The 23,855-nt window shown below is 47.5% G+C and overlaps 1 protein-coding gene across 15 annotated transcripts in view; it reads left to right on the top strand.

Annotated features, from left to right (window-relative positions):
• Positions 1-23,855, top strand: part of znf536 (zinc finger protein 536) — a 212,214-nt gene that overhangs the window by 164,508 nt on the left and 23,851 nt on the right. For all 15 annotated transcript variants that reach the window (XM_082544108.1, XM_082544120.1, XM_082544107.1 and 12 more), the window contains one exon: positions 5,474-7,222. In XM_082544108.1, the coding sequence (XP_082400234.1) occupies positions 5,474-7,222 (1,749 nt within the window). The remainder of the gene's footprint in view (positions 1-5,473; positions 7,223-23,855) is intronic.

Raw genomic sequence — 23,855 nt, 5'->3', positions numbered from 1 at the left:
TCCTGATTACATCCACGAGATGACTTTTACAGCGGCTAAAGATCCTCTCTGCGCTCTGGTGACAATGCGGGCAGATTCACAGCTGACAGGCGAGCTCTCCTCCGTCTAATGTAATGTGAGTGACACAATGGAGTTGCTTACCGAGCCTGGTCGAGGCAGCATTATGCGACGCAACGCAGAGATTAATGAGCGACTAACACCAGCTTGAAAGGAATGAAGTGAATTTAAATTTCTCCAAAAGTTAAAGAGCTAATGTTACAGTATTAATTTCCTCTTGAACAGTGAGTGGGAAAATATCCATTAGCAAAATTAACCACAGTTTTCTAGGTAGCTAACATTGTGCGGCTGTGGCACTACAGTGTGGGGCCAGAGCTAATGAACACACTGCAGAGGGTGATATTTCATTATACAAATTAATGCTCACATTTTAATGGGAAAGTCACATAATGAATCTAGGCTTCAGTGACAGCAATTAGAGGCCCAGATTGTCCCCTTCTGGACAAGGCACTATTTAGCAGTAAGCAGCTGTGTGTAAAAAATAAAAAGGTCCTCGCTCTTGACAATAGCCACACATAACTTCAGGCAGGGCCACATAACCAATAAGAGTCCCGGCTCACCTATAAATGAGCAGAGGGAGGAGGAGGAGGAGAGACAGGACTCGCCTGTGTCACTTAACCTTAACCTAACCTTGTAATCAGGATGAATCAGGAGGGACCTGTGATCTCCGTCTCCATTCCTCTCGTTCCCCTGAGCCCTCGTCTTCCTCTTCCTTCTATCTCTCATACATTTTCTTTTGTCGCTGCATTTCCTGCCTCTGTCGAGCAGGAACTTCACAGCAACGGCTCTTCTTGAAGGGGGAATTAAAGAGGAGTGGGACAGTTTTGGAATTTCCTGCCGCAAATTTTAGAATTTAGCCCAACGTGTGAAACATTTCTGTAATACTGACCATGTCGTCTGTTTGAGGTCGTATCCTATCCCAGTGAGCCTCTTTACCCTTTCTCTGGTAACATCGTGATGTTTGGGTCTGCACCTTTCATCACAGAATAAGCATTTATAAAACTGTATTTCCTGTTCGTCATCATCATCATCATCAACTTTATTTATAAAGCACTTTAAAACAACCACAGCTGACACAAAGTGCTGTACATTGGAACTGTAAAATAAAATTACATGAGATATAAATAAAAATCAAATAAAAGAAGAGTGAAATCATTAATTAAATAACTACGTCATCCAATAAGAGTTCATTTTCTAAGGGTTTAAATCCGTACACGCAGCTGCCGAACAACTGTTAGCAACGAGCACACAGGAAGGACTGTTTTCCCAGTAACCCAACCTTGTGATGTGACATGGGTGGTGCAAACACCTGAGCACTGGCCAGTGTGAGCTTTGGAAGCTCCAGCCATTTCCAGTCAACACTGGTTCTCGCGTTCCACCCTAACTACAACCCTGATTACCCCCATGTATCAGGGTTATGTACACTAACTACAACCCTGATTACCACCGTGCCCACTAACTAACTAAACCTGATACCACCATGTAAACTACTATAGCCCCGACACCCTCATGTATCAGGTACACTATAACTCTGAATACCACTGGCCACTGTAACCGTTAGCCTGATTACCCTGACAAGACTAACTTTAACCCTGATTACCGCAGCCAGAGTAACGATCATTTTCCAACACAGTATGCTCTCACATGAATAAAAGTTAAAAGAAAAAAACGTTCACATTTGAAAGTCGGAGGGAGGTCTTTAACCCAGTTCAAACTGGTTCTGTTGCATCATATTCCATCAGTGGTTTATGAAAAATGAGAGCTATGATAATGTTTAAATATAAACACAAAACAGCTTCCTTTGAGGCTTAGCCACTATTTGTGTCACATATGAATCTTCTTTCTAATTAATCTAATACGGTTCAGGTAAACTGTCGAGATGTTAGAAATATAAAATTATTTCTTTGGTAACAAGACCTGCAGTATTTTTGTTCAGATTTCTAAAATGTTTTCTGTGTTTATGGAAAACAGCACAGATATTTGTTTTTAACCACGTGTGTTTTCAGAGGTGTGGACTGCACTGATGTGGTAAACCTCAGTGTTTAGCTCCACAGTTAACGCACTGCATTAAGAAATATTTGAAAAAGCAAACAACAACAAAGCTGCAGTTTATGGAAAACAGCCGGATCCTTTTTAAAGCACGTATGTGTGAATAGTTTTCAAGTTTAAATCTTTTTTTATTATTCTGATCGTGTTAGCCGACTAAACCTTATCAATGTTTACCACGAATGTACTTTGTGCTCCTCAGATTTGACGAAAACTGCGGTTTGTTTTGTAATTACACAGTTTCAGTAATTTCATCTTTTTTGAATTATGTGTCTGGTTGACACAAAAAAAAATCAGTAAAAATATTGTAAAATATACCATTTTTTAAAAAAAAACGTAATTTCCTGTGAAAAATTCTTATTTTGCTGTATTTTTTAACCACACATTGAATAATCTTCCATCTTTACGGGAACTTTGGTCTAAAAACAGAGAATATACTGGCAAAAAAATTACCAGTTCAGTTTCTGTTTTTTTACCCAGTGATGCTGTTTGTGCTCTCTCTGGGATTTCTGGAGTTACTAAAGTGACGGTCTGTGCTGCCACTTCATATCTGACCCGCTGTATAACCATCAGATATATTTAAAACAGCTCCGTGTGTTTTTCAGTCCCTCAAACATCTCAACCGCTGGTTTTTACATTTATTTCCATCCTCGAAGCCAAATGGAAATTCATCTTCCAGTATGTCATATCTATTAAACCATTTTAATTGCCCCTCTGTACAGGGCTGGGGTATTTATCTTTACTTGTTTCTATGGTGCTGTCATAATTCACACGAAGCCAGATGAAATCCGTGCAGCAACATGAAGTGCAAACACGCTGTGGAGGACCTCAGGAAGAGGAGGAGGATTTATAAGCGCAGAGGTTGTGTCGAGTGAAGGGTCTGCTTCTTATCGTTCACCTCCGTCAAGGTCAGCGTGTCCACAGCGGCTCAACAAAGAGCAGACAGACAGCAGCGAAAAGTTTACCGTTCTATTTTTAACTCCTGCAATTTCCTGGTTTTGTGGCGGCAGCGATCTGTCATGTGGCTGGGAGGTTGTGCTGTTTGCGCTGATATCAATTAAAAGTGGATTAACGGGTACATAATGACCTTTAGCAGTAAATTGTGTGTAATGTTGCAAGGCAGGATACAGTATATTCCCCAGATGTCACACCAGGCCCCTGACGTATGATGGAGCAGATGTCTTAGCCAGTCCAAATGGCCCTCTAAGACACACACACACAGACACACACAGAGGCTCAGGCTGACATGCATGCATAAACATGTGTTCTCACACATTCCAAATGGCAAACAGACACACACACACGCAGACATGTCGTCTGTCTCACTTGCTCCAGATATTTAAAAATGCTCAGCTTTAATGGAAAAACGGGCACAAAGCGAGCGCTCTCGCAGGGCATCGGCATTCATTTCAGTTTGCCTTCGTCCATAAACATCAGAGGACGGTGTCAAACACGCAACTGCCTCTGCTTTTCATTCTCATCTTAGATATGCACATTCATCTTTATTTCCCCCCCACGTGAACATTAACAACCTCTTATAAGGAAAGGGAGAAAAAAATCAGATCAGTCTAATTTCTGTCTAATTTGGCTCCTAGAATATCATTTTGTCCAGTTAGAGGAATCGAGAATGATCATTTGCATCAGGGACGTTTCCTTATTAAATCAGCGCCGAGCCTCTGTTCGGCAGCTCACAGGAGAAGCACTTATTGGGTTAAAAGCTCATCTCGTATGGTTTATTTTAAATATACTCTATGCTTCACAGACACTCTGCTGTAAGAGAAAAGATATCAAATCGCTGTCTTTCTGCCTGTAGTCAGGGTTATCTGCAGCTCTGCATGCTCTCTTTTCCCTCCTCTCTGCTCTCTTTAGTATTTCCACCTTCAATTTTCTTTTGTATAGCCTCCTATTCTTTTCTCTGCTGTATCAATATTCTATTGAGTTGCTGTTTGTGGCCCTTTATTTGAGAACTCTGCAGTAGGTCTGCAGATCGCAGAGTCTTTTTCTGGAATGGTGCCCTCTAAATAATGATAAATTACTTGAGCAGTATGCCATTTGCTAATTATATCCATGATTTACTACACAGCCCGACTTAAATCATTCAAACCAGCCTTGCGTAACAATGCCTTCTTTTCCTTTATAAAATGGTTTCCATGTGTATAATCTAAACATTTTATTGGCATATACTGTATAGAGAACGTGCATGCAAAACATTTTTTATTTCTTTTCCAGCCGTGCGTGCACAAATACCACTGTGGGAACTTTTATATGTGTATATTGAAAAGGGGGGAAAATCGAGCTTAGCGTTTTTGCCTCTCTGTTCATTGTTTAATGAATCCAAATCTGGCTCCGACTCCAAGCCTATTATAATTGCTCGCAGGATGTGTTCTATTTCAACATCTTTCCAATGGAAGATCCACTTCTGGCAGAATAGTGTTGGTGTTATAGCATTATCAGGAATATTCATGAATATGGATGCGCAGCATAAATAAACATATGTAAATGTTACACAGCAGATTCACCCCCCTTTTGCTGTAGTGTAAATCGCTTTGATCTGTACTGAATCATATTGTTCTTCATCGCGAGGCTTCACCACATCCAGCGTGTGCTTCACATATGTCGCCGGCTTCGTGTTTTTTGCGGCATCCGTATTGTGTGGCGGGGGGCCGCGCGCTGAGCCACGCCTGCTGTATGCTCCTCCTGACAAAGTGCAAAAAAAAGGACGACGTCCGAGAAGCAGCGCCGTCATCGGCAACGGCGCGGGCCAGAACGGAGGCACGATGACCCCGCTGCACGTGCGCGCACGGGAACTCGCCGCGAGCCCGGCCGCAGGCCCGCGCACATCGCATCGAGACACTTCTGTTGTCAGCTGAAAATATTATGTCTTGTAGTGGACTGAAAGCACCATATGGTGAAATGTTTTTATGGTGTTGATATGAGTGATGGCTCACTTGGCGGAGCTGGATCGACCCATATTCAGATGCATACTCCACACCCCCCACACCCCACCCCCGTCCCAATACACACACATCAAGTGGAGCCGAGCCGACGACTGGAAGAGAAAAGACATGCAAGTGTTGGTTGAATGCACAATCGTCTTCATTATCACTTTGTGTTTCATTCTGTGCTACTTTTTAAAATCTCCTTTTTCAGGAATTAAATACTTCCTCTTCTTTATCGTAGTTAATGAAATGCATGTCTTTTTTGTCACTTCATGTGACCTAATTTTCTTTGTTCAGGGAGGTTACATGACCCTCGGGCCCACATTCCCTGCTCCAATAAATAGATTTTGATATCCAGTCGATGTAATAAGCAGGTTAATTATTCACTGTTTTACTGTTTCTCTCGCTCTCTTTCTTTCCCGCCCTCTCAGGAGAGAAACCCTACCGCTGCCCTCATTGTGACTACGCCGGCACCCAGTCTGCCAGTCTCAAGTACCACCTGGAGCGCCACCACCGCGAACGTCAGAACGGCTCCACCACGTCAGGCTCCTCCTCTGGCCACACCCCTTCTTCTGACCACAAAGAGGATCATGGGAAGACGGGCGGAGGCATCTTTGCCCGACCGGACGTCCTCCGTAATGTTTTCAAAAGCATGCCCCCCAACCTGGACTTCAGAGCAGGGCCGCTGCTGCCGCATCAGTGGGCATCGGCTCCCATCGTGTCCTCTCACAACCGGGATCGTGACTGTGGGGACCGCCGCTTTGACTCCGCCTCTTCAGCTGAGAACACGAAGACTGCCGATGGACCTTCCACCATAGTCTCCGCGGACGGCGCCGCCGCCAGCTTCTCTGACCTAAGCCGGGCTTACCAAAGCATGATGGGAAACGGAGTCCACTTTCAGGGTTCTCTCCAGGCTTTCATGGACAACTTTGTCCTCAGCTCCATGAAGAAGGATGTGAAGGACAGCCAGAGTCCAGCCCAGCTCCAGGCCCAGCGCTACCATGACAACGGCGAGCCCAAAGCCAAGAGGGCCGCCTCCGGGGAGCAGGACAGAGAGGAGAAGCCTGAACCCAAACAAAACTCGGAGCCGGGCAAACCCGGGTCCCAGTACGAACCGCTCGATCTGTCTGTGTCTGTCCGACCCGAGTCTGCATCCGGATCACTCCCTGGCACCTCCGTCACCATTCACGATAACGTGGCGTGGCACGGATGCCTCTTCTGCTCCTTCTCCACTTCCTCATTGGAGCTCATGGCTCTGCACCTCCAGGCCAACCACCTGGGCAAAGCCCCTCTGCAGCATGCCGACGCAGGCAAGGACGCTCACCGAGAGGGTTCTCCGACCACCTCCACCCTTCACTCCTCCAACACCAAGGCCTCGGGCGTGGCCCCGGAGAGAGATGGAGACAGAGATGGAGAAAAAGGCCAGGGAGGCTGGAATAACCACATGGAGCAGCCATATAACCCCTTCCAGAGTGAATTCTACAGAAGGTTTGGCGGCTTGTATGATGGATCCCCAAGAGTCAGTCAGGGCATTCAGGGGTACATAGCCCAAGCAGACCACGGTCTGGACCTGCCCAGCCAGGTCTTCGGAGGGGCCTCTTCAGCCGGCCCTGACCAGATGGGCGACAGGGGCTCCTGTGGAGATGCTGAAGATGACCAAGTTGGATCTGAAGACGAGGCTGGAAAAACCGGCGTGCGCAGCACCAACGAGACCCCATCGACCACACCCAAGAGACGGCAGCAAAACCACTCTGACGAAGACGAGGAGGAGGGAGGAGTGGCTGAAGAAGAGGAGGAAAGAGACGAGGATGGGCAGATGGACGTGGACAGAGAGGAAGAAGGAAGTCCCAAACAGCTCCAAGATGATTCCTCTCTGCCCCTGAGGAGCGGAGCGGCCATGGCGACACCGTCCTCTGCCATGACTCCACTTTCTCTGGTTCCTCCGCCCCAGAACCAGACTCTGCCGCTGGAGAAACAGTGGCAGCAGGGCTTGGGCCTCCTAACCCCCGGAGGTCCACCAGGACTGTTGAAGGCGGAGCAGCAGACCCACCTGGAGCAGCAGATGAACATGCTGTCTGTCCTGAGAGCCTACAGCAACGACAGCCTCCCTGCGTTCAATGGCCTGGGCGGTGGAGCGGGCGGGGCGCCCCCGGGGGGCATGAAGAGGTCGGACGCACCTGGTGAGTGTGTTTAACCCCTCCTGGTTCAGAATATTAAAAGACAGCCACACGAGCAGAAAGCGACCCCAAAAAAGACAAATATGAGCACAAATCCAATTTTCCCACCAGTGCGTGCGCACCAACACCAAACACAGCAGACTAACACGTATACGTTTTTGCCTGACACCCACAAAGGAATCTCAGGCACTCACTAAATGTCTCGAGATTGGCTCTGAAGTGATTTCAGCCTTATTTCAAGCAAGTTTAGAAGCTATCATGCCGGCGACTAGCAACAGATTAATCTTTATTACACGTTTATATTACTGGGAGTGCAGCGCCTCCCTCTCGCTCCCCAGCATGGGGGGAATAACCCTGGATGAGTCAGAGCAGGACCTCAGCTCCCCGTGCCATCTCCTCCACATGTCTCTTAACTATCTTAGCTCTCATAAAGCCGGCTCCCAAAAGCCCATTACTTTATAAGACTCGTCGATCTATGACCCTGTGAAAAATGAACTGTCAACTTTCATGATTCTGCTAAGGTTATAGCCGCTCCTTGAGACTGAAGAAGGAAGTCTTTTTCTCTCACTCTCTCTCCTTTTTTTACAATGCTCCTCTTCTGTTTAGGGCTGGTTGGTACTTCTGAGTGTCTCTATAGGAAGAAAATAAAAGCCAGTGTTGGTGTTGAGCTTTAAAAAACCGGCTTATAGACACGACGGAGATGGATGACTTTGCTCCGCTGCTGTCGGTTTGACTCGGTGTGACCCTCGTAATATTAATAACAATCAGGAATATTTTTCTTTGTTTGGAGAACAAAGGAACGGAACATTTTTCAATCAAACGCAGAGAGAAAATAATATAAAACATAAATAAAATAACAGCTGCTGGTGTTATCTGTGGCAGGACACGGCTCTGAATATCTCGATGCAAGTGTATATGTTTCATTAAAAAGAGAAATGGCTTTGTGAGAGATTGCCCTACATATTGTTTAGTCCAAAATGTGGGCTGGCCCCTCTGCAGCGAGGAATGCTCGACCTTTATAGATAAGGCTTTCTCTGAGGAACAAAGGCCTTTCTTATATGTCCTCGTCTGAGACGGCCATTCATTGTAATTAAAAAAAAACAAGTTATTGTGTGTCCGACTTCCCGGCAGATCTCTGGGATGGCACCGAAGATAGCATAGAGAAGAGTGAAAGACTATAGGGAACATGAGTAACATGGAGACATGTTGTGGTGAATGTGAGCGAGTGAATTGTTGTCCCGAGTGTGACATTACTCCAGGTGATTCTTCGCCTCCCGTCCCGGCTAAAGATGCTCTGACTGAAACATGCACGTAGAGCTGGACGGAGAGCTAAAGTGCAGAGACGTTCGGAGGGCTGGGGAAGCTACAGAGCTGTGCTTCGGCTAATGTGACCACGTGAAAAGTTCATGCTGACCGAGTTCAAAGGCCACTGTTTCAGGATGCGCTGCGATAGTTTCTCGTGCTGTTGTTGTGCAAGTGGAGGAGACAAAACAGACACGCTCGTTTCTGGGTGAAATGCACAGTTGTGTTATATGTCCACTTGTAAAACACTCATGTCTTGTTTGGGGGGGGGGAACTGTGGCTGGAAGAGCAGAGCCGCTGTTCCACTGTTGAGGATGAAGGCGGGGGTGGCAAAGACGTCCGAAAAACTCAATTCAGACCTGGCAGAATGTGATTATCTGGAGTGGGTTTGCATTAGGTTTGTATGCAAATACAGCATAAATCATTAATATCGAAATTCTGCCCTGAATGCGCGTGAGCTGTCGCGGGGCACGCGTCGCACGTCTGGAGTGGCCGGCGCTTCATTAGTATGCCCGGAGGAGGAGGGGAAAGGGTTCCGCGTGCTCTGACACGAAACAGATAGAAACGTAGACGGCTGCGTGCACAAGCCACGCCTCCTGAATCGGATTTATCAATAAATGTCATTAAGAGCAGCGGTGGGCCCGAGGTCTCTGCAGTCAGCCGAGGTATCTGGTTACTGAGGTACAGTACGCCGTGTAAAGATTGACATGAACCCGCACCGTTTGCTGTACTGTAGATGTGCTTAACACAATCAATACTTGGCTGCAGTGCAGACCTATCTATAGCCATGCATTATCAAACATGAAGTATTACATTATTCAAACAGTGCTGTACATGCTGCGGCTGCTTGCGAACAATGCTCCTCACATCGTATTACTTACATTACCTCAGCCCCCCCGCCCGCCCACCTCTGCTCCTCTAATATATGACATGTGGACCTGAGAAGGCTGAGACTGACAACCTGAAGAGGAGGAGGTGTTGATAAAAGTGCAGGACTTGGATGAGCACGTTTAGGATTTGAGGAAAGAAAATGGCAGAGCTCAGAGCTGAGCACCTCTTACTGCGGGAGAAGTGTGCTACAGAAGCCGGCGGTTAGTGGATGGAAGTGAAAGCAGAGAGGAGAGTGCTGTGTGTTCTCAATTAGAGCCGTGACTCCCGCTTTCTGAGCGCTCTCATGCCGTGCTTCTCCTCAGAAGTGCTGCGGTTTGTTTGTGTTCGCTGCAGATGGAAACTCAGAGGTTCAGCTCGGCGCGCTCTGAAACTGCCGGCTGTCGGTGAAGGAGCCGCGTGACGTCACCTGAAGTCCAGCCGAGCGGCGTGATGACTGAAACTCTAGCCCCGCCCTGTGTTCGCGCCTGTCTGATTGACAGAACGAGCTGCGTGTAGTTTCAGGAGCGGCCCGTCGGCTCTTCTAATCGTAGGATGTTTGGACATTTGTGATGTCTGGACGTTGCGTTGTTCCCTGCGTGCCGCTGAGCTGCAGTCACCTTATTAGACACGTGCCAGCGAGCGGTGCGGCTGCTCTGGTCCTTTCCACGAGCCAAGTTTCTCTCAGAAGAGACGATGGCTTTCCAAGTGCCTCTTTAGCTCGCTTGGCACCGCGTTACCACCGGCCAGCTTCTCCTGCACACGACTGGGCGGCGCGCTGCTGACATGCCCGGTGAAGCTGAAGCAGGTTTCTTTGCTCCTCAGGTGGTCGGCCTCTGCGCTGGTACACAAATGATTCCAGCACACCAGAACACTGGCATCCGCTGGTCTGAACAACACTGAGATTTGCATCAGACTTTCTAATTGTTGAGACGTCGTGGCAGACGTTTGCCAGGTGGGAGGAGCCAGTCCAGAGCAGGCGCGCCCTCCTGGTCGTATGCAGGTTACTGTCAGAGGTGCCTCCGCCGTGAGTGTCGAGATCACATCCTCACAGCGCGCTGGCACACGGCGAGATGAGCGTGTTCGGTCACGCTCACTGGTGACATCACAGCACACATGCCAAAGACCCCTCGTACATACGTGAGCAACGCCGGCAGCTTTGACGTGGACAAACACTCACAAACATTCACACACACTTCAAACTTTTTGTGATGTAAAATGTGGTAATTGCCAATAATACTGTCCTTATCAGGTGTTTAATGACCAGGATTTGGTTGCTGTTTGTATTTAACACACAGACACACACACGCGTGGAAAGCAGTTCACATTGCTGCTAGACTCCCCTGTGTTCACTAATGAGCCCGACATGTGGCTTACCTGTGTCGCTGCAATTATTCTGTACACTTAAAAGTGAGGCTGAGGGTTCACAGCTGACAGTCCTGGACGGGCAGATGGTGCTTATGAACTCATTTATCAATACTGGGGACACAGGCGGGCTATTGGTCGCTATATTTAATTCATTTTTGCAGTAAAAGTCCAAAGCCGGCCTTTAAAGCCTGTTTCAGGTGCACACACACAATCAGAGGAGCATCTTTGTGTTTCTGTGTTTGCTTCCAGTCTTCAGAGTGCTTCCTAACAGCAGAGGGCATCTATAGCATGGAAACATCTGGATCCTTCCGCTGCTCTTTCTTTAGTGCTCGCTCAGCTCTGAGCCAGAGAATCATTTCACTGGTTCACCATGGGAGCCTCCGGTGGGCGTTTGAGAAACTGCAGCTTCAGTTGTCTCATTATAATCTCCGCTCTGATGCTTAGTTAGAATTTTTGATCTACCTATCCCTTATCTGGGTTTGGGTCGGGGCATGAGCGGACCTCCCTCTCCCCGGCCACCTCCTCCAGCTCACCCGGGGGACACCGAGGTGCTCCCAGCCCAGATATAATCTCTCCAGCGTGTCCTGGGTCTGCCCGGGACTCCGGTTTGAACTATTACCATCTTTAATTTACAGATTTTTCAAAACATTAAAATAAGACCTTTATTTAACAAGAGAATTTACAAAGTGACAATAACACAAGATAAAATTAAAGAGAGGCATCACACAAACAAGAGCCGTGCAGCTGTGCGAGGGTCACAATCAACGCTGTGACATCAGTTAAGCGAGTTTCGGGTTCGACTGCTGGAGCAGACGGTCTGCTTAAATCGTTTATTTGTGCCAAATTGAATTGGAGGCTTCTTGTAAACAGTTTAACCCGATTAGAACTTCAACCAGAGTTTGACCACAGTCCGAGTGACTGAACCGCCCTCCTCCCTGCGTTTTCCCACAGTCCGCGATTCTTCCTCCTGTCTGTCTGCCTGTCTGTCTGATTGCTGGAGGGCAGGGGCTCCTGCAGCGATTAAGCCATCTGGAGGCCTGTCTGCCTGCCTGCCTGCTGGTGAGACGCCTCCCCGGGCTCTCATTGTGTGCAGAGATGACAGCTCTGACGGCTGCTGAAGGCGAGGTGCCATTTCCCACGTGCGTCTACATTACCGGTTTAACTTGTGCAGAGGTGCATTATCACCTTGTCACCCAAAAGTGCAAATAGTGTATTTTTCAAAGAGCAATTAAAGGTAATAGCTGCTGTCAGGCTGCACGGATGGGACCTGTTGCGCGCTCTCAGATGTGATAGCTCTAAAAATATTTCCCCCGCTCGTCAGCCGGTCCTCTCCGAGAGCGCTTCCTGCCGGCGGCCGCGCGTTTTTCCTGGAAGTTCAGCGAGCGAGAGGTGGGATGGAGTTGCTCTTGATAAGGAAACAGAGACGAGTGCCGGGTGATCGTAAACTTGCGCGACAATTATTCTCTTCATTATTTTAGAAACAGGACGGGGAACGCAGCGGAGGCAGCGTGGGAGATCGCATTTACACACTCCATCCATACGTGTGTGCCCGCGTGCGTGTTCACGTGCAAACCAGCTGCTTTTATGTGCACTCTGTATCCCCCCCCCCCCCCCCGGTAGTGTGCATCGTATTCAATATTGCAAAAGTTGAAACAATGGGTTATAAATTGGCCTTCCAACCCGATATATCTGACATGATCTCTGCTTCCCATCTCGTTAGTTTGCTGTTTGTTTCTTTTCTTCCCTGACTCCTGTAGACTTTGTTCGGTTTGAGTTGCTCCTCTTAAGAATGCAGCGTTGCCTTCCCCAGGCGCCCTGGAGATGTGAAGAGGACGCCTCAGAGGAGTTGTACTCGTAAAGCTCCTCATCCTCGGAGGGAGAGACAGAGAGAGAGAGCACCGGCAGGCAGAGACACACAGGCATAATAACTACACTTACACAGCTAGTCGACACATAATGAGACAATGCAGCAGCAACTTCAAGGAAAAACGCAGATATATAAAAAACAACAGAGAGCGAGGCAGAGGGAGAGGAAAACAGGGGGCTGTGGGGGTAAAAAAATAAAGAAAATCAAGAAACTATGTCAACTTTTATTTCCCGTGTTATTCCACATCAATGGCGGCATGCAGTGATACTAATAAAAACAAAAAGTATACACAGGTACAGACACGCAGGCAGCGAGCTGCCGTGTTTGAAACGCTCTGTGGCAATTAAGGACAAATAACGCGTATTATTTCCCGTCGTGACGAACGATCCTAACCAGCCGCTAAAAAAAACGTCCTGATTTCGACATCAAACGCAAACAAATAAAAACGGCTCCAATAAACAAAAGTTGTGAGACAGACATCGCACAAACCGCGGGGGGAATGAGAATAAGAGCAGCGAGCGCTGAGACAAATAAGCCCGCAACATTATAACATTAGCAGTTAGAAAATACACTTAATTCCTCAGCAGAGATGGATATAAACTGCATTGTTGCGTTGCAAATCCCAGCCACCGGATTTAAACTGCTGCATTGTTTTATTAGGGAAATATGGGGGTGGAGGAACAGTGCTTATTCTAATTACAGTGATTTAATCAGGATTAGGGAGGTTACCTGGATGAAGCGAGGGGGCATCTGTGGCAAGGGCACATGCTTTTAGACGGGCCGGGTGCACGCTGGCGGGGCCGCCCCTTATCAACGCTCATCGCCGGCGCTGACTTCAGCCTCCGAAACGATGACTTTCTCTGCCCGTGCACGAGTAAACACTGGCCTGTTTGTTCTCGCCGTCTTTATTCCTTCGCTTTTTTCCCTCCTGCCTGGTTAAACAGCAGGCGGAGGGAATCCATTTTAATCTGATTAATAACTTAGTTGATCACATATAACCCAATTTTCAGTGAGTGCCGTCCTTGTGTGTGCGCGGCCACGCCCACGCTGACCTTTGCGGTCGCCCCGGTAACAATAAGGCACAATAAGCGCCGTTGTTCTGTCGGAAAGCCGGAGAAGCTTTGCTTCATGACCAAAATTTAATGTGGCCCTCTTTGCACAAAAGGCCGGGCCTGCGCAGAGATGGGAACGAGTTTCCCGCCGCATTCACAGAAATATGAATCGGCCTTTTAAAACAGATATGGTTACATATTCGTTTTGAAAGGTACAGTAACGGGCTCAGGCCGCGCTGCCCTCCAACACTGGGGCCTTTGTTCGCTGGCCGGCTAATAACCGCCCCTGATCCTGATCCTCAGCTCTGACTGCTTACGGAAGAATCCCCCCGAACCTCTCTTTGATTACACCGTTATACGAGCTTCATTTTGTCATTTCGATTTCACTCATCGTGTTTAGCGCTGAGAGATTTGTATTCAGGATTGGCAATTACGATTCAAACGCCACAAAGTAAGCCTTGTGAGTTTTAGTGATGACGAGTGAGAGAGGGGGAAATATCCTTCCTTTCTCTGTCTCTGTCTGTCGCACATGCACACAGGAAATATGAATCAAATATTCATGAAGTGGGCTGAGGTTCTCATGCACCCATATGCTTCCTTGTTCAAGCAGCTTGCAGTGGACAGAGGCATCCATCCAGCCTGTAACCCCCCCCCCACCTATCACCAGAACTGCTGCCATCGCCGCGATCATTAAATAGGTCATCTCGAACATGCACTCCTCCTCTTTCTTCCTGTTTCTTCTTGCTTCCTCCTGTTTTTTCCTGTTTCCTCCTGTTTCCTACTCTCCCCTCCTCTTTCTTCCTTTTCCCTCCTGTTTCCTCCTCTTCCCTTCTATTTCCTCCTCTTCCCTCCTGTTTCCTCCTCTCACTTCCTGTTTCCTCCTCATCTGCGGCGTCCTCGCTGCCCTCCACCGTGCCCCTCGACTTCCTTCTAATAATCTGTTGTGAGAAAGACGAGTCCTTCGAGCTCTGTGATTCACTGGCCAGGAATCCTTGTAAAATCAGGCCGCCGTGTATTTGCCAGTTTCCAGAAATTGTAAGTACTTTATGGTTTATAGTTTTTTATTATGGAATGAAAAGGGTGCTGTGAGGGGCTGCTCCGGGGGCAGCGAGGGGAAGGAGGGGGGATTAAAACTGAAGGGATTAGCACCATACTTTAAGATAAATCTTTTTTAATGTGAAACCTCATCCCCGTTCATTCTGGGTAACCACTCTTATTAACTGCTGTGCTTTCATGAGGCCTATTTTTTCTTTCGCCGAGCAACTTTTTAAGCAGAGGCTTTTTTTTCCTCTTTTTTGGACACGCCGCTCGCTCCGCCGGCTCCACAAACAACCTTTTTAAGCATTTAAACACAGAACAATGGCAAAGCACATAGCTGCACACATTAATGCTTTTGTATCTGGGAGCAAAAAGAGAAAAAAAGGCAGAAGAAAGAGATAAGCAGAGCTTGGCTACGCCGGCCCTCCGTCTTTCCCTCTCTGCCTCTCTCCATCAGCCAATCCCGGCTGATCTGTATGCATCGGGGGCTAAACAGACAAACATCATATTCTCAGTCTCCAGACTCTAATTGACTGAACAGGGATTGGTCACACTTTTAAGAAGCGTTCCATAATGGATTTCCATGTTTGTGTCTCTTTTAACTGGCGGTGCGAGGGGAAGCCATAAATGTTGTCTTTATTACTGAAAACAACAGCCCTCCCTCCATCCTCCTCCGTCTCTCTGTTTCCTCGCCATAAAAGACCATATCAGTGCGACGGCCGGCATTCGTTGCAAGGTCAACTCTGCCGACAGATGACAAACGATCTCAAGATGGCCACATCATCTGTCCCGTAGCTGCCGGCCGAGAGCGCCGCCACCGCGTGCTCGTCTTTATCCCTTCTTTTCACTTTATCATCATGTCGTGGGGGGGGCAGAGCGAGGAAAACCAGCCACCTGATATCCACCAATGAGGAGAGTTTTCAGGCCAAAAGGCAAATGAGGATGGGGGCGGGGGCGGAGGGGGGAATCTTTTCAAAAATCGGCACTTATCGTGTTTCTGTATCAGGAAGCAGACTTGGCACGAGCCGGGGATTCAGTATTACGGACAAGCTGCTCATCAGATGGGAGCTGGTTTATTTCTGTGGCCCACCCTCCGCCTCCCCTCCATCCGTCCATCAGTACCTCCCATCCTCCGCCACCCCTCCAGTCTGCTTCTCATCCAAACGTGTCTCATTTCTCCGACCGGACGACTTCTTTCATTTCAACCGTGTGATTGATTTCTCCTGTTTATTGTTTCTTCTTCATCTTCCTCATTATCTGCGTTTGAAGCGCCGCTTAAAACCGCTCGGTTCCTCCTCCAGCGGCGACGGCCACTTTTCACAAAACTCTGACTGCGTTCCTTAATTACGTGACTTCTCTGTAACACGGCCGTCAGCTCGCAGACAGCCGCTCTCGCGTCGTTATTACCTTCCCGTTTGGACGCCGGCTCTCGGCAGGTAGCCGAGCCCCCCCGCCCGCCATCACATCGTCCTCTTCCTCGTGTTCGTCTTCCTCGGTCTGCTCTGCTGTTCTTGGGTAAAAATGGATCTGTGCCATCAGTTTGTCATTTTTAAAACAATAAAAATGTTCTGGTTATGCCCCCCCCCCCCCGCGTCCTCTGACAGTGAACGAGAAGATGAAGCTCCGCTCGTTAACAATCAAATGCTCAGCAGCTTCATGTTAACACGTTTGAAACATTCTGTTTTTGAAACCTTTTCCTCCCGCTGCTTCCCGTCGTCTCCACGGTTACCGTCATAGGGTGTAAATCCAAGCTGCTGACAGGCTAACACCGAGCTAATGGCGCCATTCATTACAGTCCAGCTCCGAGCTCCTGTCTGCCCACAAACCTCACCCCGAGCTTCTGCCTGAGGTTACTTCCTGTTCAATGGGAGTTTTTCCTTCCCACTGTCGCCAGGTGCTCATAGGGTGTCGAGTTTCTCTGTATTATTTCTCTGCCTTACAATGTACAGTTATATACAATATATGACTGAATTAAACTTTAGTTCTTTTTACTGTCAACAAACAATAAAACATTTAATAAAGAATTACATATAAATAAAAATGAGAAATGCAGTGATTTCTGCCTGTCATAGGTCTAAAGAGCGATTACTTTAGAATTGATGTCACAGCTGATATCAGTTTATCACTTCATATACTTATAAAATGATAACTGCAATGTTTTTCTGCAGTAAAGCCGGACGTGGGCCCAGTTTAGCTTCTGTGTAGTCGAGCTAAGCTGGATCCGGGGCCCGTCGCTGCGTCGTCCACTTTTCTGTCTGATAAATCTTCCCCGTCCTTCACACAAAGACAAAAACAAACAAAAACAAGCTGGTCATGTGTGACACAAAGAAAGAGCGTCTCCACCTCGCAAAGCAGGACCCGTCCTAAAATACAGGAGCGAACTGTCAGACTGTCAGAGTTCCTGCAAATGTTTCACAATAAAAGCCTGCATAGAAGAGTTCCTGTGAACCAAAACTGCACAGTAGAGGTCTTTTAATTTGAAAGAGAAGGAATTAAATAAAAGACTTAAAAACCAGGCACGCATGTGAAATATGTTTAAGAAAGATGCGACTGGATTCGTCGATACGTTCGGCTGCTCCACCACAATGTCACAAAATCCACCCAGATGCTCATCAAAACCAGCTGCCAACCAATCAAATGTTACACATTATTATCACCTAAATCTTCGTCAGCAGTGAGGAAAAGCAGCTTAATTAACCTTTCATTGAGTCCGGTGAAACATTCCCAAAGACGGAGCAGGACGCTGTGTTTTATTGGATGTATAAAGTGTGGATTCGCTCACACAGTCTATCGGTTTTTGGGAATGCAGAGGCTGCAGTATTGGATCCTACACCTATTGAAGCTGACGCAGTATAACAAAGCATGCAGGGCCAAAAGTAATGATCATATACAAATATCAATATTAGAAAGAGTATGTGCTAAAGAAGATGCATGGCTATTGATGTTTAAATAACTGTAGCGTCAGAGAGATGGAGAGAGGGGGAAAAATGTGAATCATATTTTCTCACTGGGAGAAAAAAAAGACCTAATCGAACACATCCCACGAGGCGCAAACAGCGAAGTCAAGGCCAGGATGAAAGCAGCTCTTCTGCTCCTCTCTGTCTGCGAGCGGCCCAACAAAACTACAAATAAAAGCGTGATCGGGGCGCGGCGGCGCTTCGCAGGCCGGCGGAGTGTTTGACAAGGCAAAGCGCGGCGATAAAAACAGTCAAAAGTTAAGTCGTCAGACGCTCTCCCCACTCCGCGGTGTGTCTTTTCATTTGTCTGCATATACGCAGCTTTATTTGCATTTCAAATGCTCATATTTGAAGAGGGTGGCTTAAATGCCAAGACGCGAATTGATGACAATCGCCTCGATTCAAAAGCATCGGCAGAAAGCCTCTATCCTCGCCGCTGACATTAAAGCTAAAGCAGAAACACAAAACAAATATATATTTATCTGTGCTGCCTCCTCCCTCAACCTTTCTCTCCGTCTCATTATTTTAGGATCATTTTACATTTGAATATCAGTTGTCGGGCCGAGCGCGAGCCGCTGCCCACAAACTAAAATAAGAGAATAATCAGCGGGCTGCAGAACGCGCGGCCATCGATTCGGCCGCTGCCTTTTTTCATCGCTTTTCCATATTCATTTGTGTAATTTACAGTAAATCCAATAGCTGTCAGTCACAACACGCGAGGACCGAAAAACGCCGTAAATTTACGGTGTTGGGAAACAGCTGCTGCAACATTTACAGCACAGACCACTCTAAAATATTAAAGATGTGTCATCGCAGGCACTCGGCCCTGCATCTGTAACCATCTGCTTTCTATTAACACACTACACCCAAAAAACTGAGGATGAGGCCTCGCACGCTCTCTCAGGCCGTTTCCTCCTCTCGGCGGAGGGGAAGCCGGTTCGCCGCAGACGCACGAGCTGATCGACGGCAAAACGCTTCGAACCTGAGTATTGCGGGCCATGGCCATGTTTGCGAGGCCTCCGCAGCTGAGCCTCTTTTCTTTGCTTGTGATTAATCGTAACTCGCACACCCTCCCATCGATTTCAACACATCACGCCGCCGCCGGCCGCGTGGCCCCTTAGCCTCGAGCCGCCGTGACTGCGAGTGTCGGCCAAAGATTCGGTCTCCTCGCTGATATCTCGGGGGTGCGGAGGCGTGCGGTGACTCAGACTGTTTGGGGCGATGACATCTGTCCTGTTACAGCAGACACAGAAGAAGAAGATGGAGCAGAGGCTGAGGGCGGCGCTGCTGCTGCAAAATATTAAGTTACAGCAGAACAGGGAGACTTATGGGCCGAGTCAAAGGTAAACAATTACAGCATGGTGAGTCACTTTGTTGGAGCACAGCTAAAGGAAGATCATCTCTCCCTCTTAATAGGTAATTTCCTTTGTCTTGTGAGGATCGGATCACAGCCGGGTGGTCTGCCGAGAGAAAAAAATCACGACGGATCCAAAGTTGGCTGGAAAGCGTCCAGCGCGGCGCTCCTTCGGAAACATTCTGTTCAAATTAAACGAGCGCCTGTTTGCGAGGAATGCGCCGACAGATTCGGAGGGACGTTTCCCAGTTTATGTCTCCTTTTTTCACATTTCGTGCTTTCTGTCATCTTGTCTGTGCTAAACTAGTTGTCCTTTTTGGGGGGGCTGTCACCCCCCCTCCGCGTCGCTCCGTCATCCTCCCTCGTGATGTCACCATCTCGGCGTGAATCATTAGGATATCAGTGTTCAGCCAGTGACAGAAAGAGCCTGATTAACAAGCTCTCTTGTTTTTCCTCTCCTCTTTATCCTCCTCCTTTTTTCCTGAAACGAGGACTCCCGCTGCTCCCAACGACATTTCTTCCCCCTCCTCCCTCCTCATCATCCCTCCTCTTCTTCCCTGTCGTGGATGGCGGGGAGTCACAGGTGTGTGACAATAATTACACATACACTCAGAAAAAAATAATGTCGTTTCCTCCATTTAATAAGTTTGCAGTAAAATAGGCAGCGAGATAGAGAGAGATGCAGAGAGCTCCAATCTTATCGGATACCCCAACCTCTAACTTAATCATATGGCTCTTAAGAGCAGCCTGCCACCAGCTGGGGCTCCGTAATATGCATGCAATATGTGTGTAAAACGATACGCTTTAATTTTGAGCCCACTTTAAGCAGCAACAAAATCTGTTTATATGGGAGACATTTAAAAAGAAGAGAGGGCTGGAGGGAGGGGGCGCGGGATCGGGTTAACTCTTGCTCTCCGGGCCCGACAAACGCCATCTGTCTGGTGTCGGCCGCTATCAGAGCTCGGCGCCGCGCACAGACCGGAGCTGTGTCCACCCTTTTTAAGCTTCCTGTCGCATGGCGCCGGGGTTGCGGTTGGACTTAACATCCAAACGCGCACTTTCGCTCAGTTTTTCTTCCCCTGGCTCGCTGTGATGTCATACAGAGCCTGTGCCTTACAGCCTGATACTAATGTTGGAAGTTTACCCTTCTTAACTCACCTGTATAAAGTTGGCCTTACTAGGGGCGTGGCCTCTTTGACTGACACAGGCGGCCGTAGCTGCTAGCTGTGTGCTAGCTTCACCCGAGCTGGACCGCGTTTGTGCTGGTGGAGCCTTTTTAATGACATCGTGTGACCAGCAGCGTGGCTGCTGTGAGGTCACTGCGATGTCAGCAGGTATGAGAGTGACGCTCCTGCACAGGCTGTGGGTGCAGACGGCGGCAGGATCGCGTCTTTCTGCACAGAATACAACATTAAACTCTGTTTCTATGGCGGCACGTTTTTCCTGTTTCCTGAAACCTCGCCGGCTCTCAGAGCACGGCTGACAAGGTTAGGAATAATGTTCCTCTCTCGGCGTGCCTGCATCGATGCGGGGCATCGATTCGGGGAGTTTTTATAAAGTTAGAGCTGTTAGAGGCTCTTAAAGCCGAACTCTTCTTCTGGTGAGGCACGAGACGCGAGGCTGGAGCGCAGCTACGAGGAGGAAGTGGGAGCGAGGACAGAGGAAACAGAGCTTTTGGGGAAGGAAGGAGGGAGTGCGTGTGTAAACTTCAAACAGCCCGTGATGGCGGCTGTCGCTGCCGCCGCCAGCTCTGACCACTCCACAGATGCTTTTGTTCCCGCTCACTCTCACTCCTTCACCCCCTCCTCCTCCTCTCTTCTTGCCCGGTCTCTTTGGTGATCCAGTGTGAGAGGAGCGGGGGCTATCAAAGCCACCGCTGTCTGTTCCAGACTTCAAAACCCGGGGCCCCCGTCCATCCGTCAGCCCCAATCATCATATCTGCGAGGCCCCGGCGGAAAGCCTCGTACGCTGGAGGAGAAATATTTGATCTGTCCTCTTTGCGAGGATCAACAGTCACACAAACGACAGGGGCGCCCCGGCGTACGGGGGGAGGAGGAGAAGCTGCTGCTGGAGCAGGGAGGGAAACTCCTACGCTGGGCAGCAAAGATCCGGTTTATTAGACCGTTTCTAAAAGTGCCGCAGTGAGACGGCTCACCTTTAAAGACTCAGATTACACGTGCGTGATCACGAGTGAAGCCTTCTTCCTTAAAGGAGCGTCTCCATCATTAACCTTATTTATTTTATTGTGTTTTAGCTTCTGATGGGAACCAGGAGCAGCTCACACATGCTCAGTTTAAGGCTTTCTTTTATTTTCCAGAAGTTTCCTGATTCCACAAAGATCTTTTTTTAATTGATATTAAAACACGAAATGCTCAAATACAATTTCAAAAATAATTTATTTTACACAAACGTCACGTTTTTATTTGTCGCCGTGCGATGAAATATGCGAGTCAAATAAAAGGTCTGTGTCTATCAATCTATTTATCCGTCCGTCTGTCCCGCTGTCATGTGACACTTATTTATAGAGTGTGTATAGTTAGCTCTTAAATCCTGTATGTGAGATCAGACTACGTAATTACTGAACTCATTAAGCACTTTATGTCCACCAGACCTCGTCCCCTGTGTGTGTGTGTGTGTGTGTGTGTGTCATGCAGAGCAGCAGCTGGTTGTGTTACTGACACACACACTGAGGTGGTGTTGGTGGTGAAGAAGATGAATATGTGACTTGAAGTTGAGTCTGTGTTACTGAAGATAATGAACACACACACTGTGCCCTGAGTGTGTGTTCAGGCATGTCACTCATGAGCCCCGTCACTTCCACCCGAGTCACCAGCAGGACTCGGGACACATGGACGGACACGGGGGGTGGGGTGTGTGTGTTTGATTGGCGGGATGGTGTGCAGCGTGCAGTAATCCATCACGAGTGTTTCTGACAAAGAGCTGAAAGAAGACTCCAGACCGGGGTCGTGACCCCGGGGAGGCGGGGGGTGTTCCAAACCTCTGGAAGCTTCCAGAGTGTCACAGTGAACAAACACAGTGTGAGTGGGCTCACGTTTGTTGGTCTGAGGATGGCGGACTCAGGTGCTGCTCAGGACCGCTTTCTGTGATGACGAGCGCAGCGTGATGGCGGGCGGCGGCGGCTCATATTTTTTCTTCATGCTTAAAAACCAGCAGCAGTTTTCAATGTATGGCTGCTGTGATGCATTTGAGATGAAACTGTGACTTTTATTATTATATAATATTTACTCTTATTATTATTATTATTATTATTATTATTGAATAATGCTCTTCGATCTCTTCAATGCAGCTGGAAATTATTTTAATGATTTGCACTGCTGGGGTGAATATATGTATATTAATATTTTACAAAGGTGATAATTATGCAGTAATAATGATCTTTTTAATATTTCACTTTATAAAAAGTGAAAGTTTAGAAAAATCAGAATGAAAAAACTGTGAGTTCCTGATTCTGGGAGTCCTGATGACACAGTGTCAGATTCACACCTGAGGCCAAATCACTTCAATCAGCTCGGGCTGCAGGAAGCTGAGTATTACCCCTCTAACCCTTTCATAATAAAAGATCCAAATAAATGTGTATTTTTTTTTATTTACATGAAATTTGTATTTTGTTTATTTGTAAAGCAGAACGTAGCATATTAGCATCGCTGCATTTAAATACATTTATTGAAGAAAATATAGGATTTTTAGCCACAGTTAATTTGCAGATCTGGTCCCTGGTTATGCTTTTAACACACAGCAACAATAATAAATCAATTTCAGATCAATAGCACAGAAAGTCAAATAAAATTGTCTGATTTTAATGAATTTCCTCTTGTTAAATAATTTTTGTTTTTAGAATAATGTTTAACGTTTGTTGCTAATAAAGTAAGTCTTCTTTTGCTCATTAAATAAGCACACTTATTGCTGTTTTTGCAAACTAAATGTCTGAAGCTGATTTCATCATCCTCGAGCAAACAAAGCCGCTAAAATGCTCGAACTCACTGATTCAATTAATAGCTAAAAATAGCTTAATTATTCATTAAGTCTAATATATATTTATTCTGATTTTAGTCAGTCTATTTTTGAAGATCTGTTCCAAATATCAGCACAAAGCCTGACTTTAATTCAATATTTACTCCATGATGTTTGACAGAAAAACAGAGAGCAAGAGAAAAAAGGGAAAAAGAGTAACGTAGGATTGTGGGTAACGCCGCCGCAGAGACGGCGATGACAGGAAGGAGCTTCATCTTCACACACACACAGAGGAAAATGCCATTTGTGGTGCTGAAGTCCGCTTCAGATGCTCCTCATGCTTCCGGCTCCATGAATTTCTCACTTTAAGGCTGCAGCGGCGTGCGCTGACATCACAACAGACGAGTTTCTGTCCAATAAAACTCTGGCCGGAGTTTGTCGGGCCTGCTGCGGCCTGTAATCGGGGTCGTTTGAATAAAGATGGCGTTTCCTCTGTGAGTGCAGAAATGTCAGGTGTCACTCTGTGTGGAACTCCATGAATTAATCACGCTCCCCTCAGCTGAGTGCAAAGTCGGGACTGACGTGCACGTGCAGGAGTTATTTCAGAGCTTGAGGAATTTGAAATCTTTGAGAGTTTATTGGCTGTCATGTTCCCGTCTGTGATGACATTAAAGAGGAAAAGAACATGTGATCCGACTCGAGTGTTTCAGTCTCGGGGGGTTTGGGTAAAGATGCTGCCTGTGCGTGCGTGTGTGCGTGTGTGCGTGCGTGTGTGTCCGCGCTGCAGCAACCAAACAAATGATTTCTTCTTTGAGTGTGGAAATGTCGGGTGTCACTGTGTGTGTGTGGTAACAGATGT

Source organism: Aulonocara stuartgranti (genome assembly GCF_965226115.1).
Source record: "Aulonocara stuartgranti genome assembly, chromosome: 1".
NCBI lineage: Eukaryota > Metazoa > Chordata > Actinopteri > Cichliformes > Cichlidae > Aulonocara > Aulonocara stuartgranti.
This window is presented reverse-complemented; position numbering and strand designations above follow the sequence as displayed.